General features: G+C 67.3%; 3 protein-coding genes across 3 annotated transcripts in view; 1 reads left to right on the top strand and 2 right to left on the bottom strand.

Moving 5' to 3' along the window:
* Nucleotides 1-255: 255 nt before the first annotated feature.
* TMEM269 (transmembrane protein 269) lies at nucleotides 256-3121 on the bottom strand. Its single transcript, XM_086476266.1, is given in 8 exon segments — nucleotides 256-427; nucleotides 534-557; nucleotides 560-733; nucleotides 833-976; nucleotides 1066-1163; nucleotides 1265-1296; nucleotides 1298-1412; nucleotides 3093-3121. Coding segments are annotated over 8 exon segments (726 nt in total). The 3' UTR covers nucleotides 256-317.
* A 1875-nt stretch (nucleotides 3122-4996) lies between these two features.
* On the bottom strand, nucleotides 4997-9607 carry CELA3B (chymotrypsin like elastase 3B). The gene is made up of 9 exons (XM_086476334.1): nucleotides 9574-9607; nucleotides 9388-9464; nucleotides 9214-9311; nucleotides 7892-8026; nucleotides 7670-7806; nucleotides 6683-6828; nucleotides 6427-6592; nucleotides 5550-5628; nucleotides 4997-5150 (listed from the first exon to the last, which is right to left on the bottom strand). Exons 1-9 carry the CDS (start codon nucleotides 9605-9607, stop codon nucleotides 4997-4999), a joined length of 1026 nt encoding a protein of 341 aa, XP_086332460.1.
* A 2119-nt stretch (nucleotides 9608-11726) lies between these two features.
* The window catches only part of HSPG2 (heparan sulfate proteoglycan 2), a 41961-nt gene continuing 36757 nt past the window's right edge, over nucleotides 11727-16930 (top strand). The window contains 1 exon segment of the mRNA XM_086476333.1: nucleotides 11727-11786. Coding sequence (XP_086332459.1) covers nucleotides 11727-11786 — 60 coding nt within the window.

Here is a 16930-nt window from a genome sequence, read left to right as displayed (position 1 = left end):
TCTCCCCCTCGCAATAAATTAGCGATATGTGGTGGGAGCGATCCCGAAATGTCACGTTACCCTGGCGCAAGGAAGGGTTTGGGGGGTCTCTGGGGTGGAGCTGTTTGGGGAACGGGGGTATGCTCGCTCCCCGCCATGAGGGACGAGGTGCAGGGAGGGTGTTTGGGGGCTCCCCCGAAGCGGAGCCTTTCCTACCGCTCCGTTATTTCTCTTTTTCTAAAACAGGCGAGAAGAGTCAAGGGAGATCCCGGCGGAGGAGACGGCGGCACCCGAGAGCGAGGAGGAAGAGGAAGGCTTTACTAGGGCGAAGGCAGGGGTTAGGCTTTGCAGCTCCAGATGGCGAAGGGGAAGATGATGTAGGACGTCGACCAGGCGAGGCAATAGATGGAAGCCGCTGTCGCCGGCAAGAAGAGGACGGCCGCCACCCCTGCGGGTTCGGAAGAACCTTTGGGATCTGGTCCTTCCTCCTCCACAGCCATCGCTTTGGGGTGAATTAACCCCACCCCACTCCCCCATTTTGTCCCTGTCCTTACCTCCGGTGTAAACCACTTTCTTCCTAGCTGGGACTCCAGCACCTTGTCGTGGGGGTAGAACCCTCGATCGACCATGAAGAGGATCATGACGATGGCGGCGACGCGCAGCAGGGTGACGTTCCCCCCCGTCAGCAGGAAGGTGCCCGCCAGCAGCGAGGAGGCGTAGGGACACGGCAGCCCCCGGTAGGTGAAGGGGATCCCTGCTGGGTGCCAGACGCTCAGCCAGGGCGTGGGGAGGGGAGGGAAAAATCACCCCCAAACCTCCCCCCTGATGCCCCCCCCCCCCAAAAAAAACTCACCGCTGGAGAAGAAGCACAAGCGAGCGAACACGGCCATCACGTAGGCGATGGCCAGCAGCCCGTCCAGGACGCCCCGCGGCTGCAGCAGCAGCGCCGTGGCCAACCCGAAGGTGGTGAAATCGGCGAAATCATCCAGTTTGGCACCTGCAGGCAGCGAGCAGGCAGCTGCCAGGCGGGCCCGGGGTTGTGAGGAGGGGGAAGAACCCGGCGGTGGGTTGGCGGGACGGACTCACCCAGCGCCGAGCAGGCGTCGAGCTGTCGGGCGACGGCTCCGTCGGCCAGGTCGAGCAGAAACCCGACCAGCAGCAACCAGCACGAGTGCTGGTATTGCCTGGGGAGGACGGAGAGGACAAAAGCGGCGTGACCCCCTTCTTTTACAACCCCCCCCCCAGTTCACTCTTTTTCCCCCTTTTTTTTCCCCCCCCCCCCCACCTATTGAGGCTGCAGAGGACGGAGGAGAGCCCCCGCCACCAGGTTGGCCACGGAGAGCCCGTTCGCGGCGTTTTTCCGCAGGAGCTCCAGCATCCGACCCCGGCCCGCTCGTTCGCTCAGGAACAACTTCTGGGTGGACTGAAAATACCTGCAACCCGCCGAGGCGGCCGGTGAGCGGCAGAACCGACGGGCGGCGGTCAAACCGGGGAGTCCTTTTAAACTCCCCCCCCCTCCCCCTTCCCGAGGCAGCAGGTCGGTGCCGGGAGAGGGTTTTGCCTCCACCTCCAGCATTGGGGCCGGAGGAGATTTTTTTTTTGGGGGGGGGTGGGGGGGGTGGGAGGAGGGAGGGAGGTGGGGGTTGCTGCCGACAGCGGGAGCCTTGCTGGCTGGCCCCCTCCTCGAACCGCAGCCCCCCAGAGGCCTTTTAGGACGCGGTGGGATGTTGTTTTTTTGGTCGTTTCCAAGCCCTGCCTCTTATCTACCCGCCGGAGGCGAAAAGAAAACCAACGAAACCAAAGAACCACAAAAATATAAAAAAAAAAAAAAGAAGAAGAAAAATAAATCCAAACCCAAGCTTAAGACTAAAAGCCAACCCCGGTTTTAAGCTCTATCGATCTTATATACCTATAGAGCTAAGCTTTAGAGAGAGAATTTAAGGGTCATGTCCTACTAGTGGGCTTTGCACCCTGCCTTTGCCGTGGTCCCAAAGCCAGGCAAGCTGGTGAGATCCTTCATCTGAAAGAAAACAGCACGTCAGAGCAAAACAAAAGCCACCCCCTCCCCTCCCTGACCCCCCTTTACCCGCTCCCGGCTGAGCCCGGGCCAACTCATCACCGTCCCGGTGCCGAAACGCCGCCAAAATGGCTCTCGAGGTGTCAAAAAAAGACCAAAAACCAAACAAAAACCCCCAAAACCCCTCGGTTGCAGGGAACTAAACTATATTCCTGTGTTTGGGAATCCTGCTGGGGTCGGTGGCTCGGCAGGACGGTGGTGGGACGGATGCGGCCGCCGGCGGTGACCTTTGGACACCGCACCCCGAGCCGCCGGTGCGGTGCGGGCTGAGCCGGGCGGCTGGGGATGGAAAATCCCCCCCACCCGATCTGCCGGTGCTGTCGCTCCGCCACATCGGGTTTTACCGGCTCTGGTGGTATTTTAGGGGGCGCTGAACACATGCCTGGTGCCGTCTTCCCCCTTCCTTTCCTTGGTTGGGGCTAATCCCGTGGGGTATGGGGTCTCCAAAGGCAAAAAGGGGCGAGTGACGGCGATTTTGGGGCTCACCGTCACCATTCCCAGCGACCCGGCAGGATCAGGCCCCCAGGGAGGGTTACCAGTGTCGCCACTGCGCCGTATCCGGGCACCGGCGAGCATCACAATCCCTGGGCACCACCGCCGTGCCCAAGCTTGCGCATTCTTGGTGTTTCAAGCCCCGAAAGCAAAGGGCTGGGACAGGAGGGACCTCCCCAGCCCCATGCCACTGCCTATGCATTTTGTTACTCTTTCTGGGGAAAAAAAATGCAGTTTTGGTTCTTTCCAGGTGACCCTACGTGTGTTATGGGGGGCTTGTGCCCCCCCCAGGGTGGTCTCACCCCCCCAGGCTGAGGGGGAAAGAGGGTTCAGCTGGAGGAGGTACAGAATTAACCTATTTTTTTGAGGGCTGCTTTATTGTTTTTACGCTTTTCTGCCCCAAATCGCAGGGCCGAGCTAGCGGCGCTCAGCCCGTGACTCTTTATCTTGCCTCGAAACCCCCCAAAACGGCGATTTTTGGTGGTGGTCCGGGGGGAGCCGCCTTGCGAAGGGGCCGAGCGGCATCGGGGCGTCGCGCTGGCACTTACCGACCGGCGGTGACACCATCCACATGGCGGCGGTGGCGGCGGTGGCACTGACGCCCCCCGGCGAGGGGAAACTGAGGCAGGGGCAGTGGAGCGGGCGCTCGCCCGGCGCGGTGGCGACGCCGCGTTATATAAGGAAAAGGCTTCGCCGGCTGAGTCACCCCGCCGGGGGTGGGTCCGGCCAGAGGACACGGGGGTTTTCGGAGGCGGCTGGCACCACCGGCGAGGGAGGAGCTGCCCCGGGCGGGGGGGCAGGGGGCCATGCCAGCCTCGCAGCGCCCCTGCCAGCTTCGCTGCACCCGTGCCAGGCTCGCAGCACCCGTGCCAGGCTCGCAGGCCTTGCGCCAGGCTTGCAGCACCCGTGCCAGGCTCGCACCACCCCTACCGGGCTCACAACACCCATTCCAGGTGTGAACCACCCGTGCCAGGCTCGCACCACCCCAGTGGGGCTCGCAACACCCATTCCAGGTGTGAACCACCCGTGCCAGGCTCGCACCACCCCAGTGGGGCTCGCAACACCCATTCCAGATGTGAACCACCCGCGCCAGGCTTGTGGTAACCGTACCATGCTTGTGGCACCCGTGCCATGGTCGTAGGACCCATACCCAGCTTGTGCCACCCGTGTCTGCCTCACAGCACCCATGCCATGCTCATAGCACCCATGCCAAGCTCGTAGCACCCATACCATGCTTACAGCACCCACACCACTCTCGCAGCGCCCATGCCAGGCTTGTAGCCACTCTACCATGGTCGTAGGACCCGTACCAGGCTTGTCCACCCATATCTGGCTCACAGCACCCTTGCCAGGCTTGCGGCACCCGTAGCAGACTCGCAGCACCCATGCTGTGCTCTCGGCACCCGTTCCAGGCTCACAGCGCCCTTACCATGCTTGTAGCACCCATGCCAGGGTTGTAGCACCCACACCAGTCTCACAGCACCTCTACCACGCTCATAGCACCCATGCCATGCTCGTAGCACCCATGCCAGTCTCAGCATCCACCAGTCTCATAGCACCCACACCAGTCTCATAGCACCCATGCCATGCTCGTAGCACCCACACCAGTCTCACAGCACCTCTACCACACTCATAGCACCCATGCCATGCTTGTAGCACCCATGCCAGTCTCACAGCACCCATGCCATGCTCGTAGCACCCACACCAGTGTCATAGCACCCATACTATGCTCATAGCACCCGTGCCAGTCTCACAGCACCCGTGCCATGCTTGTAGCACCCACACCAGTCTCTCAGCACCCGTACCATGCTCGTAGGGCCCATACCAGTCTCACAGCACCCACACCAGTCTCACAGCACCCATGCCAGCCCCCGGCACCCTGCTGCCACTGCGGGGTGTTGGCACCCGACGGGCAGCACGACCCCGTGCCGTCTCGGCGCCCGTTCACGCTGCCGGAGCAGGGGTCGTGGCCAGCGCCGGTAAGAAACCACCGGCCCAGGCGGGTGCTGCCGGGTGAGGTCACCCGTGTCCCCCTGCCTCTGGTGGGTGGCACCCGCTTGTGCAAGGGTGTCACGAGTTGGGGCGGCCTCAGCCTCTCTCTCCCCCCCCCCCCCCCCTTGCTTTGAGCAAAGGGCCCGCGATAGCGGCGGGGCCGTGGCGTGCCGGGGCGGCACTGGCGGACAACAGCGGCGATGCCGGGCCACCGCGGGGAGAGCAAAGGTCCCCCGGGACACGGTGACAAGGGGCCAATAAAACTTATACAGCCCCGGCGCCCCGCGGCCGGAATTTTCCACCCGGATCCCCGGGGCAATTGAGGGGGTGCTTATAGCACCCATCCCTGCAGGGTGCCTGGGTGGGGTTGGGGGGGACGTGGGGTGCCCCGGCGAGGGGGTCCCCGGGGTGCTGGCCGCAGCGGGGTCGCTGGTGAAAGGGTTCTTTGTTCGCCGGTCACGCGCCGATGGCGGCGGTTGCGAAGCGACGGCCGGGCTGGGAGGGCAGGAGGCGGCGGGAGAGCCCCCGCCATGGCCGGCCGGCCTTGGGGCGCCTGGAGGGGGCCATCCCCGGGGCCTTGGGGCGCCTCGAAGGTGGGGGGGGGGCATCCCTGTGGGCATGGGGTGTCACTGGGTGCCCATCACCGTGGCGTCAGGGCCCATGGCTGAGGACATCCCTGTGTCCTCGTGGGGGAGGGTGGTGGAGTAGGGTGGGGACACATCCCCATGGCATCGAGGCATCTTGGGGTGCCTGTCCCTTTGGCATCGTGGTGCCCATCCCCGTGGCTTCAGGGCACCTCGGGGTGTGTTTCCCCGTGGCATCACGGCTCCTCAGGGAAAACCATCCCTGTGGCGTCTGGGTGTCTCTGGGTGCCCATCGCCGTGGTATCTGGGCACCCCTGGGTGCTCCCTGTGCCCGCTCGGCCATTGCCATCTGCTGTCCCCGCCACCCCCGTGCCCGCGCCCCAGCACAGGGACATGAGTGGTGCCAGAGCTGTGGGTTTATTTGCCCGATGCCACGCCGGGAGGTCACTGTCACCTCCACCGTCGCCGTCACAGCTGCCACCATGCTCAGTGCTGGCTGATGGTCTGGAAGGGAGAAGCTGCTCAGAGGGGGTGCAGCACCCTGGCACCCCAGCACTGTGGCACCCAGCACCCTGGTACAGCAGTGCCCTGGCACCCCGGTACCCTGGTACTCCCAACATCCTGGCAGTGTGACAACCCAACACCTTGGTGCTCCAACACTCTGGCACCCCATCACTCAGCACCCCAGCTCCCTGGTACCCTGGCGCCCCAGCACCCTGCACCCTAGCACGCTGGTACCCCAGCACTATAGCGCCCCAGCACGCCCAGTGCCCTGGTCCTGTGGGACCATGGCACCCTGGCACCCCAGTGTCCCGGCGCCCTTGCACCCTAGCACTCCAGTACCCCAGCACCATGACACCCAAACACCCCAGTGCCCTGGTACCCCAACACCATGGCACCCTGGCACTCCAGCACCCTGGCATCCCAGCATCCTGGCACCCCAGCACCATAGTACCCCCCAGTACCCCAGCACCCTGCTGCCCTGGCACTCTGGCACCCCAGCACCCTGGCACCATTGCAGCCCTGTGCCCTGGCACACGGGCACTCCAGCACCAAGTTACCCTGGCACCACAGCACCCTGGCACCCCAGTACCCTAGCACCCCAGTACCCTGGCACCCCAAGCACCCTGACAGCTTGACACCCCAGCACCACGGCCCCCTGACACCCCAGTGCCCTGCCACCACGGCATCTCATTGCCCGAGCACCCCGGCACCCTGGCACCCCTGTGCCCTGGCACCCTGGGTACCTCCCCAGCACCCCGGCACCCCTGTGCCCTGGCACCCTGGGTACCCCTGCAGCACCTCGTCCCCCCACCTCGGCGATCCAGTCCTCGAAGGCGGAGACGCGGGTGAAGACCGTCGGCTTCTTGAGCGCGTTGCAGCCCAACCCCGAGACGAAGCTGGCGATGCCGTGCACCTCCCAGTGCCCGTCAGCCGCCCGGCAGTTCAGGGGACCCCCCGAGTCACCCTGGGGTGCAAGAATGGGTGGGTGGAGGGGTGTGTCAGCACTGGAGGGGTTAGTGGCCTGTCCCCCACCCCAGCCTGGCGCGGCACTCACGTTGCAGCCGGCCTTCTCGTCGCCACCGGCGCAGATCATGGTGTGGCGGATGGCGAGGACGCCCCACCAGTCGGGCTGGGTGCAGCGCTCATAGGCCACCACGGGCAGCAGCGCCTCCTGCAGCCGCTCGGGCAGTGGCCCCCCCGCTGCCAAGCGGGTGTTACGGGGGGCCGGGGCAGTGGGGCTGTGCCCGGTGTCTTGCCTGCCGGCCCTGACCAGCCATGGCCATCCCTCCCTCCACCCACGTGTCCGTCCTCTCCACTTTCATCCGTCTGTCCAGCCCACATCCATCCATCTCCACATCCATCTTTCCGTACTTGCCTTCATCCCTCTGTCCTTCCCTCCATCTCCCTGTCCGTTGCTCCATCCCACCATCCATTTATCCCTCCATTCTTCCCTCCATCCATTCCTCCAACCATCTCCCCATCTATCCATCCCTCCAACCATGTCCCCATCCATCTCTCCATCCCTCCATCCATCTCCCTGTCCATTGCTCCATCCCACCACCCATTTATCCCTCCATTCTTCATCCATTTCTCCAACCATCTCCCCATCTATCCATCCCTCCAACCATGTCCCCATCCGTCTCTCCATCCCTCCATCCATCTCCCCATCCCTCCCTCCATCCCTCCATCCATCCCTCCATCCCTCCATCCATCCATCCATCCATCCATCCATCCATCCATCCATCCATCCATCCCTCCATCCATCCAACCATCTTCCCATCCGTACCTCCATCCCTCCACCCATCCACCCATCTCCCCATCCATCCCTCCATCCCACCTTTCCTCCCTCCCTCCATCCAGTGATCTCCCCAACCATCTCCCCAACCATCTCCCCATGCATCCCTCCCTCCATCCCTCCCTCCATCCCTCCCTCCATCCATCCCACCATCCCTCCCTCCCTCCAACCATCTCTCCAACAATCTCCCCATTCGTCCCTCCCTCCCTCCAACCATCTCCCCAACCATCGCCCCCCAGCACGCACTGGACAGCCGTCCCCAGCCGCTCAGGTAGCAGGGGTACCCGTCAGGCAGGACGGTGCCCGCCGGTGGCAGCTGCCCCACCTCCACCTGGGTGTTGAGCACCGCCGGGCGCTGCAGCTTCAGCAGGGCGATGTCATTGCTGCCACGCAGGGACACGTGTCACGAGGCGGGGAGGGAGACAATGTCCCCACCCCCCCCCACACCCCTCCAAGCACCCCGCTCACCCGCAGGCCACGCAGTAGCTTCGCCATTTGGGGTGGACGAAGATGTCGGCGGGGGCCACGGGGATGCGCTGCTCGGGGCCCTCCTCGGCACCCATGTCGTACTCGCCCAGCACCACCTCGTAGGTGAGCGAGGAGCTGCCCAGGGACGGGGACATCAGGGGACACCGTGCCCAGCAGCACCCCAGGGTGCTGTAGCCCTCCTGCACCCAGCACCCCATCCCTGCAGCCTCTCCATGCACCCAGCACCCCCTCCATGCACCCATCTTGCACAGGATATCACCCCCGCACCCATCCTTGCACCCAGCACCCCACTCCTGCACCCCCACATACACCCATCTTGCACCCAGTACCCCATCCCTGCACCCAGAACTCCCGCCATGCACCCTGCACCCCCCCATGCACCCATCCTCTTCATGCACCCACCCCTGCACCCCCCCACACCCATTTGGCACCCTACACTCCCCCCTGCACCCTGCAGCCCCCCTGCACACTGCACTTACCTCCCTTCATCCTGCACTTCCTGCACTCCTCCTGCACCCATCCCTGCCCCCCAGCACCCTGCTACACCCTGTGTCCCCTCCGTGACCCACGCCTGCACCCTGCACCCCCTGCCCCCCGTCCCTGCCCCCCAGCACCCCCCTGCATCCCTTCCATGCACCCAACCCTGCACCCTGCAACACCTCTGCACCCCCCCACCCCCCACATCCCCCCTGCACCCTCCTGAACCCCGCACCCATGCCTGCACCCCGCACCCCCCCTGCACTCCCGCACCCATCCCAGCCCCCCCAGCCCCCTCAGCCCCCCCTGCACCCTGCATCCCCTCCATACACCCAAGCCTGCACCTCACAACTCCTCTGCACCCTGCACCCCTCCTGCACCCTGCACCCATCCCTGCACCCCCTGCACTTCTCCTGCACCCACCCCTGCCCCCCAGCACCCCCCTCCACCCTCCACCCCTCCTGCACCCATTCCTGCACCCTGCAACCCCTTTGCACTGCCCCCCCCCACACCCTGCAGCCCCTCTGCACCTACCTCCCTGCACCCCACACTCCTCCTGCACCCATCCCGGCCCCCCAGCACCCCCCCTACACCCTGCATCCCCTCTGTGCACCCATGCCTGCACTCTTCAACTCCTCTGCACCCCTCCTGCGCCCCCCCAACACCCTGCAACCCCCCTGCACCCCTCCTGCACCCTGCATCCCCCCTATGCACCCATCCCTGCCCACCAGCACCCCCCTGCATCCCCTCCATGCACCCATCCGTGCACCCTGCCCCCCCCCCCCCCCCCCCAGCACCCGCCGTGGGTCTCGGGGGTCCCTCACGAGATGCAGTGCGCGGCCGTCATCACCCAGTTGGGGGTGATCAGGGTCCCCCCGCAGGTGTGGTGGAAGGTGCCATCGCGCTCGTACTGCAGCGAGATCTGTGGGGACACCGGTGGGTGCCACAGCCCCCATGGGTGCCACCTTCCCCCCACCCCTATCCCCCCGCCCGCTCACCTGCCAGGGCCAGCTATAGGGTGCAGCATCCTCCCCGTTGACCACCCGGGACTCCGGCAGCACCGCAGCCTGGCTGCCTGCGGGACACGGCACCCATCGCCCACCGGGCACCCGTCACCTCACCCGAGGTTGGGGACACGGGTGGGGGGCTCGGGGACACGGGTGGGGGGCTCTGGAACACCTTACCACCGGCCACCAGCAGCAGGAGGAGGCTCAGCATCGTGGTCCTGGCTCAGTCAGGGCGCCCGGGGGTGGCCACCGGCCTTAAATCCCTCCCGGTATCAGGGGCACCCAAGGGCACCCCTGGGAACGGGCACCCGGCACCCACCTGGGTGCTGGGGGGGGCGCAGGGGCAGGGGGGGTTAACCATTAACCTTGGCTTTGGGGGACGTGGCAGCCGGCACCCAGCCGAGACCCTACAGCCCCTGTGCCCCAATAGCCCCCATACCCTCCCCTGCCCCTGGTGCTCCCCGTAGCCTCTATAGCCCCTGTGCCCCTATAGCCCCCACACCCCCCCGTGCCCCGGGTGCCCCCTATAGACCCTTGTGCCCCTATAGCCTCCATACCCCCCCTGCCCTTGCTGCCGTCCATAGACCCTATAGACCCTGTACCTCTGTAGCCCCCATATCCCCCCCTGCCCTGGGTGCTCCCTATAGCCCCTGTGCCCCTATAGCCTCCATACCCCCCCTGCCCCTGCTGCCCTCCATAGACCCTATAGTCCCTGTACCTCTGTAGCCCCCATATCCCCCCCTGCCCCGGGTGCCCCCTATAGACCCCCATGCCCCTATAGCCCCTCTGCCCCTACAGCTGCCATACACCCCCTGCCCCTGGTGCCCCCCATAGCCCCTATAGCCCCTGTGCCCCTACGGCCCCCATACCCCCCCCCCCCGCCCCTCGTGTCCCCTACAGCCCCTGTGCTCCCATACCTCCCCTGCCCCTGCTCCCCCCATAGCCCCTATAGCCCCTGTGCCCCCATACCCCCCCTGCCCCCGGTGCTCCCACAGCCCCCACACCGCCCCGTGTACCACGGGGGCACCGTGTGTCCCATGCAGGCACTTGTGTCACCCCCGTGTCCCCGTGGGCGTGCACAGAGGTGTCCCACGGTGTCCCCACGCACTCCCGTGTCCCCACGGAAGTTCCCAGAGATGCTCCCCGTCCCCCCCTGGTGTCCCCACGCACCCCCGTGTCCCCTTGCAAGTGCACAGAGGTGTCCCCATGGTGTCCCCACACACCTTGTATCCCCGTGGAAGTTCCCAGTAGTGTCCCCCAGTGTCCCCACGCACCCCCATAGCCCCCGTGGGCACGCACAGAGGTGCCCCCCGGTGTCCTCACGCACCCCCGTGTCCCCCTGAAAGTGCACAGTGGTGTCCCCCGGTGTCCCCGCGCCCGCCCCCCCCCCCCCCCCCCCGTCCCTGTGCAAGTTCCCAGAGACGCTCCCCTGGTGTCCCCACCCACCCCCGTGTCCCCCTGCACGTGCACAGAGGTGTCCCCACGATGTTCCCACACCCCCCGCGTCCCCGTGGAACTTCCCAGTGGTGTCCCTCGGTGTCCCCACACACCCCCACAGCCTCCATAAGCGTGCACAGAGGTGTCCCCCATGTCCCCAAGCCCCTCCCCACCGTGTCCCCGCAGAACTTCCCAGGGGCGTCCCCGTGGCCCCACGCCCCCCCCTCGTGTCCCCCTACACGTGTAGAGAGGTGTCCCCCATGTCCCCAAGCCCCCCACCGTGTCCCCGCAGAACTTCTCAGGGGTGTCCCCACTCACCCCGTGTCCCCGTACACGTGCACAGAGGTGTCCCCCATGTCCCTACGCCCCCCCCCGCCGTGTCCCCCTACACGTGCACAGAGGTGTCCCCCATGTCCCCACGCCCCCCCCCGCCGTGTCCCCCTACACGTGCACAGAGGTGTCCCCCATGTCCCCACGCCCCCCCCCCCCCGCCGTGTCCCCCTACACGTGCACAGAGGTGTCCCCCATGTCCCCACGCCCCCCCCCCGCCGTGTCCCCCTACACGTGCACAGAGCTGTCCCCCATGTCCCCACGCCCCCCCCCCCCCCCCCGTGTCCCCGTAAAAGTTCCCAGGGGTGTCCCCCGGTGTCCCCACGCCCCCTCTCCGTGTTTCCCTGCAAGTTCCCACAGTTGCCCCCCCCCTCCCGCCCCCCTCCCGTCCCGTGTCCCGTCCCGTCCCGTCCCGTCCCGTCCCCCCCGGTGGGTGGGCGCTGCCGCTGGGCCCCGCCCCGGGGTCGGCGGGAGGGGGGGGCGGGGCGGCCCCGGGGCGGTGCGAAGCGGAGCGGAGCGAAGCGGGACGGGAGCGGAGCGGAGCGGCGGGGCCGAGCGGGGCGATGGGGCCGGGGGCACCGGCGGCGCTGGGCGCCCTCCTGCTGCTCGGAGCCCTCCTCGGGGTGAGTTTCCCCCCTCCCCCGGGTCGGAATTGGGGTCCCACGGGGGCGGGGGGGGGGGTCCCGAAAAGAGTTGGGGTGCCCTAGAGGGGTTGGGGTCGTGTGTCCCCCCCACCCCGGCGTTGGGAGCCACTATAAAGGGGTTGGGGTCCTTCGAGGGAGTTGGGGGACCTTGAAGGAGTTGGGGTCCCTTAAAGGAGTTGAGGTCCCCTAAAGGAGTTGGGACACCCCCGCACCACCACGGGGTTGGGGTCCCCGCCACGGAGTTGAGGTCCCCTAAAGGAGTCGGGGTCCCTTGAAGCAGTTGGGGTCCCCTAAAGGAGTTGGGATCCCCACGAGGAATCGGGATTCCCCTCAGTGGGGCTGGGATCCCCCCCACCTCCGGCGTTGGGGTCCCCCCCCGGAGTTGAGATCCCCCCCACGGGGCTGGGGTGCCCTCAAGGAGTTGGGGGCCCTTGAAGGAGTTGGGGTGTCCTAAAGAGTTGGGCGGGGGTTGCGCTGTGGCCGGGATTTGGGGGTGTCCCGTACCCCCCCGCGATACCGGAGGCTGCGTGGTCCCTGGCGTTGTGCTGTGCTCTCGATGGGAATTGGGGTCCCCCCCTCCGGTACTGACCCCACCAGGGAATTGGGGTCCCCCTGGGGACCGAGGAGATGGGGGATCCCCATCACTTAAGGGATTGGGGTGTGCCCCCCCCCCCCCCCGTATAAGGGTCCCTGGCACCCTGCCCTGATCCCTAAGGGATTGGGGTGTCATCCCCCCACCCATGCCGGGGGCATGGGGGCACCCCAGCACCCTGCCCTGGTCCCTAAGGGATTTGGGGACCCCCTCGAGCATGAAGGAGAAGTGGGGTCCCCATCCCCGTGCCCTGTCCCAGCTGGGAATTGGGGTCCCCCATGAGCCCAGGGTCCCCAGCCCCACGCCCTGTCCCCTAAGGGACTTGGGGGGACATGAGGTCCCCCCGCCCTGTCCCCTCAAGGAACTGGGGTCCCCCATGAACCTGAGGCACGTGGGGTCCCCGTCACCCTCCCCTGGACCCTCAGGGAATTGGGGACCCCCAGGCCCCGGGGCGGGGTGGGGGGTTCCCATCATCCCCCAAAGCCACCCATGGGTCCCTGACCTCGGGGGTCGAGCTGTGTGTCGTGTCCCCCCCCCCCGGGACCCCGCTGCGCCCCTCTCCCTGGGTGGGGGCTACGTATAAGGGTGCATCCTAATTTTTGGGGTGCTGCCCCCCCACTCGCACCCCCCATCCCCCTCTCCCACCCCAGCTAAATTTAAAGGGTGACGGGTGGCGCCGGCCACCCTAAAAATAACTCTCCCAAAATACCCCCCCCCATCCCACCGGGGGGGGGGAGGGGAGGCGTCTGGGGGTGCCCCTGGGGGCGGGGGGGGGGGGGTGTCCCACCCATCTGGGGTGCAGTGGTGGAGCGGGTGTGTGGGGGGGTGACACCCCTGGGTGCCCTCCCCAGGGGGTGCAGGGTGTGGTGGCGCCGTGGGGCAAGGCACCCCCTATTTGAGGGGGGTGTCTCCAAATAGGGTAGGGGGGCTTGTGGTGATGTTGGGGGGGGGGTGACCCCCCTCACCCTCGTGGCAGGGGGGGTGGGGGGGACACGGGGTTGGTTTGGGGCTGGGACGATGCCCGGGGCTGAGAACAGAGGGGGCCTTGTTGCTCGGGGCCATGCTGGCAGGGCTGCCCCCCACCCCCCCCCCCCGCCGTGGGGCTCCCACCCACGTCCTGGGGGGGGGGGGGGGCTGGTAAGGACGGAGGGGGGGGTCCCCCCAACTTTACACGCCCCCCCAACCCCATTCCGCTATGGGACAGGGGGGATTTGGGGACACCTCACCCCCAGCGCTGAGGAACGAGCCCTCCCCCCCCAATGCAGGGGGGGTCCAGCCACTCCCACTGGGGTGGGTCTGGCGTGGGGCGGGGGGGGGTGATGGGGTGCGGCCCCCCCCCCCCCCAAAGGGCTGCGAAGGGTTAATGGGGGGGGGGGGGAGGGCGCAGCAGGAATGTGCGATAAGATCGGCAGGCCTGGGGGGGGGGGGGGGGGGGAGGGGGGGGCGCCCACGCACACGCGTGTGCACGCACACGCACCCCCCCCCCCCCCTTTTACCCCGGGGCGCTCCCGACACCCTCGTGCTTGCACGCCCGCTCTTGCACGCTCGTGTGCACGCGCGCGCCAGATTCCCTTCCTCCCGCGTCTCGGGGGGCGGTGGGGGCTTGTGACCCTCGTGGGGACACTTGGGGATACTTGGGGACACTTGGGGACACACACACCCCCCCCCCCCCCCAACCCCAGGGTCCCCCAGCGCACGTGGCCCCCCCCGCTCGCTCCCTTTTCCCATCGCCAAAGATGGCCTGGCTGGGAGGAGGAGGAGGAGGAGGAGGAGGAGGAGAGGGAGGAAGAGCAGGAGGGGGCCAGCCCGGACTCCTGGGTCCCCGCCAGGACTCCTGGGTCCCCTCGGTGCCCCCAGGGCGTTCCCATTCCCCCCCCCCCCCGCCCCCCCGCCGCCAAACCCGGCTTTTTCGGGATAAATTAGGCAATGCCAGCGGGGAGGAATGCAGCGGCGGGGGGGGGGGGGCATATTTTGGGGCCCCACCTTCCCCCCCCTCCTCCCAGCAGTGACCCCACAGCTGGTTGCACCCCCAAATCACCGGGGCTGGGCAGCGGAGGGGGGGGTTTAGGCTGCCCGTACCCCCCCCCCCCCCCTTCCCCGCAGGGACCAGCATCCCACTGGAAATCCCCCCTTCCCCCCTCCAAAACCCTCGGGGGGGCCCCGGCCCCTCCCCCCCCCAAACCCAGGGTTGGCCCCAGGGGTGGAGGAAGATTTGGGGGGGCAGCGAGGGGGGGGGAAACACCTTGTAGGCGCGACCTTGGGGGAACAATAAGTCTGGGGGGGGGCTGCTATTAATACCCCCCCCCCCCCCCCCCGGTTATTATTCCTGCTGTGCGTCACCTCCTCTTCCTCGCCCGGATGAAGTAAAGGGGGGGGGCACATCCAGTTTGTGGGGGAATATCCAGACTGGGGGGGGGCATAGCCAGATTTTGGGTCTACATCCAGATTTTTTTTGGGGGGGGAGGCACATCCAGATTTTGCCAAGGGGGCACATCCAAACTGCACCCACCCCTGCCCCCAATTAGGGGGGCAAGGTTGGTTGAGCGAAGGCGCATGTGAGCCAGGGTGGTGCTTCCTCATCCTCCTCTTCCTCAGGCCCCCCCCCCCCCGCCCCAGTTTTCCCCAGGGTGCGGGGCAGGATTTGGGCCGGCGAGTGGAAAATGTGAGCGGCGACGGCAGCGTCCGGCCGGGCGCGGTGCCCCGGCGGCGGCGGGGGGAACCCAGGCGTCCGGGTGCGGGGCCACAGCGCGGGGTGGCTTCCGGGAACAGGAGAGGGGTGATTGTCCCCTCCCCGGCCAGCGGCGGTGACGGGACAGGCAGCTGCCCTTCCGCCTGCCCAGGATGGGGCCCGCTGCCTGGCGGGGCTGAGCACCCGCCCGCTCGGTGCATGCATGGAGGTGCAGGGGCAGAGCACCCACACACTCGGTGCATGTGTGGGGAGCAAGGGCTGAGCACCCACCCGCTCAGTGCATGCATGGAGGTGCAGGGGCAGAGCACCCACACACTCGGTGCATGTGTGGGGAGCAGGGGCTGAGCACCCACACGCTCAGTGCATGTGTGGGGAGCAGGGGCTGAGCACCCACACACTCGGTGCATGCATGGAGGTGCAGGGGCAGAGCACCCACACACTTGGTGCATGTGTGGGGAGCAAGGGCTGAGCACCCACCCGCTCAGTGCATGTGTGGGGAGAAGGGGCAGAGCACCCACACACTCGGTGCATGTGTGGGGAGCAGGGGCAGAGCACCCACCCGCTCAGTGCATGTGTGGGGAGCAGGGGCTGAGCACCCACACACTCGGTGCATGTGTGGGGAGCAGGGGCAGAGCACCCACACACTCGGTGCATGCATGGAGGTGCAGGGGCTGAGCACCCACACACTCGGTGCATGTGTGGGGAGCAGGGGCTGAGCACCCACACACTCAGTGCATGTGTGGGGAGAAGGGGCAGAGCACCCACCCGCTCAGTGCATGCATGGAGGTGCAGGGGCTGAGCACCCCCACACTCGGTGCATGTGTGGGGAGCAGGGGCCGAGCGCCCACCCGCTCCTCTGTGCCTCAGTTTCCCCCTCTGCACCCTCCACCCCACCCACACAGGCTGGGGCTGGCTTGGCACCCACCGGGGTCCCCCCCACCCAAAGCCACACTCCTTTGGGGTGCTGGGTGTCCCCCCCCCCGTCTGTGCGGGCGAGTGGCCCCGTCCCCCCGCTGTCCCCCCCGCCCTGTGTCCCCCCTGTCCCCCCCTCCCGTCCCCAGCGCCCGCTTAATCCCCCGGCGCTTGTTTGCACAGCAAAGTGCTGCCCCGACGGATTCCTCGGGCGCCGGGGGGGCGGGTGGGGGGCACCCGCTGGCACCGCAGCCGGGCGGCGCACACGCGTGTGCACCGCCGTGGCGGCGGGGCGGGGGGGTGTGGGGGGTGTGTGGTGTGAATGGAGGCATGCGGGAGCAGGCCGGCGCACACGCGCGTGAGCTCGCGTGTGGGTCGTGCGCGCGTAGGGGCGCAAACGCGGGTGCCCAGCCCCGCGGTGCGGTGCCCACGCGTGGCGGTGCGTGCGTGTGGTGGTGCAAATGCGTGCGCGCGGTCACGCGACGGTGCGTGCCCGCGTCCCCGTGGTGGTGCACACGCAATGGTGCAAACACACGGGCACAGCCCCGTGCTGCTGGGCACACGCGTCCCCGAGCTGACGCACGCGTGTAGTGGTGCAAACGCGTGTGCGCAGCCCCGCGCCGCTCTGCACACGCATCCTCACGCTTGTGCGCACGCTGGTGGTGCAAACGTGCGTGCGCAGCCCCGTGTCAGCGTGCACACGCGCCCCCGCGCCGGTGCACACACGTGGCGGTGCAATGGCGTGTGCGCAGCCACGTGTTGGTGTGCACACGCGTCCTCATGCAGGTGCACGCGTGTAGTGGTGCAAACGCGTGTGCGCAGCCCCGCGCCGCTCTGCACACGCATCCCCATGCCTGTGCGCACGCTGACGGTGCGAACGTGCGTGCGCGGCCCCGTGTCAGCGTGCACACGCGTCCCCGCGCCGGTGCA

This window comes from Leptosomus discolor, chromosome 20, assembly GCF_034619465.1.
Source record: "Leptosomus discolor isolate bLepDis1 chromosome 20, bLepDis1.hap2, whole genome shotgun sequence".
In the NCBI taxonomy this organism is placed as follows: Eukaryota; Metazoa; Chordata; class Aves; order Leptosomiformes; family Leptosomidae; genus Leptosomus; species Leptosomus discolor.
Note: the sequence above shows the minus strand (reverse complement) of the source record. Positions and strands in the feature narration are given on the sequence as shown.

What these genes read in the sequence shown, in the direction of transcription:
- CELA3B (XM_086476334.1), bottom strand. Translation starts at nt 9,607, where the DNA reads ATGCTGAGCCTCCTCCTGCTGCTGGTGGCCGGTG. An exon ending in AGCTACTGCGTGGCCTGCGG is followed by an intron (nt 7,807 to 7,891) that starts GTGAGCGGGGTG and finishes CCTGCGTGGCAG; the next exon opens with CAATGACATCGCCCTGCTGA. An exon ending in CGGCTGGGGACGGCTGTCCA is followed by an intron (nt 6,829 to 7,669) that starts GTGCGTGCTGGG and finishes CCCGCTTGGCAG; the next exon opens with CGGGGGGGCCACTGCCCGAG.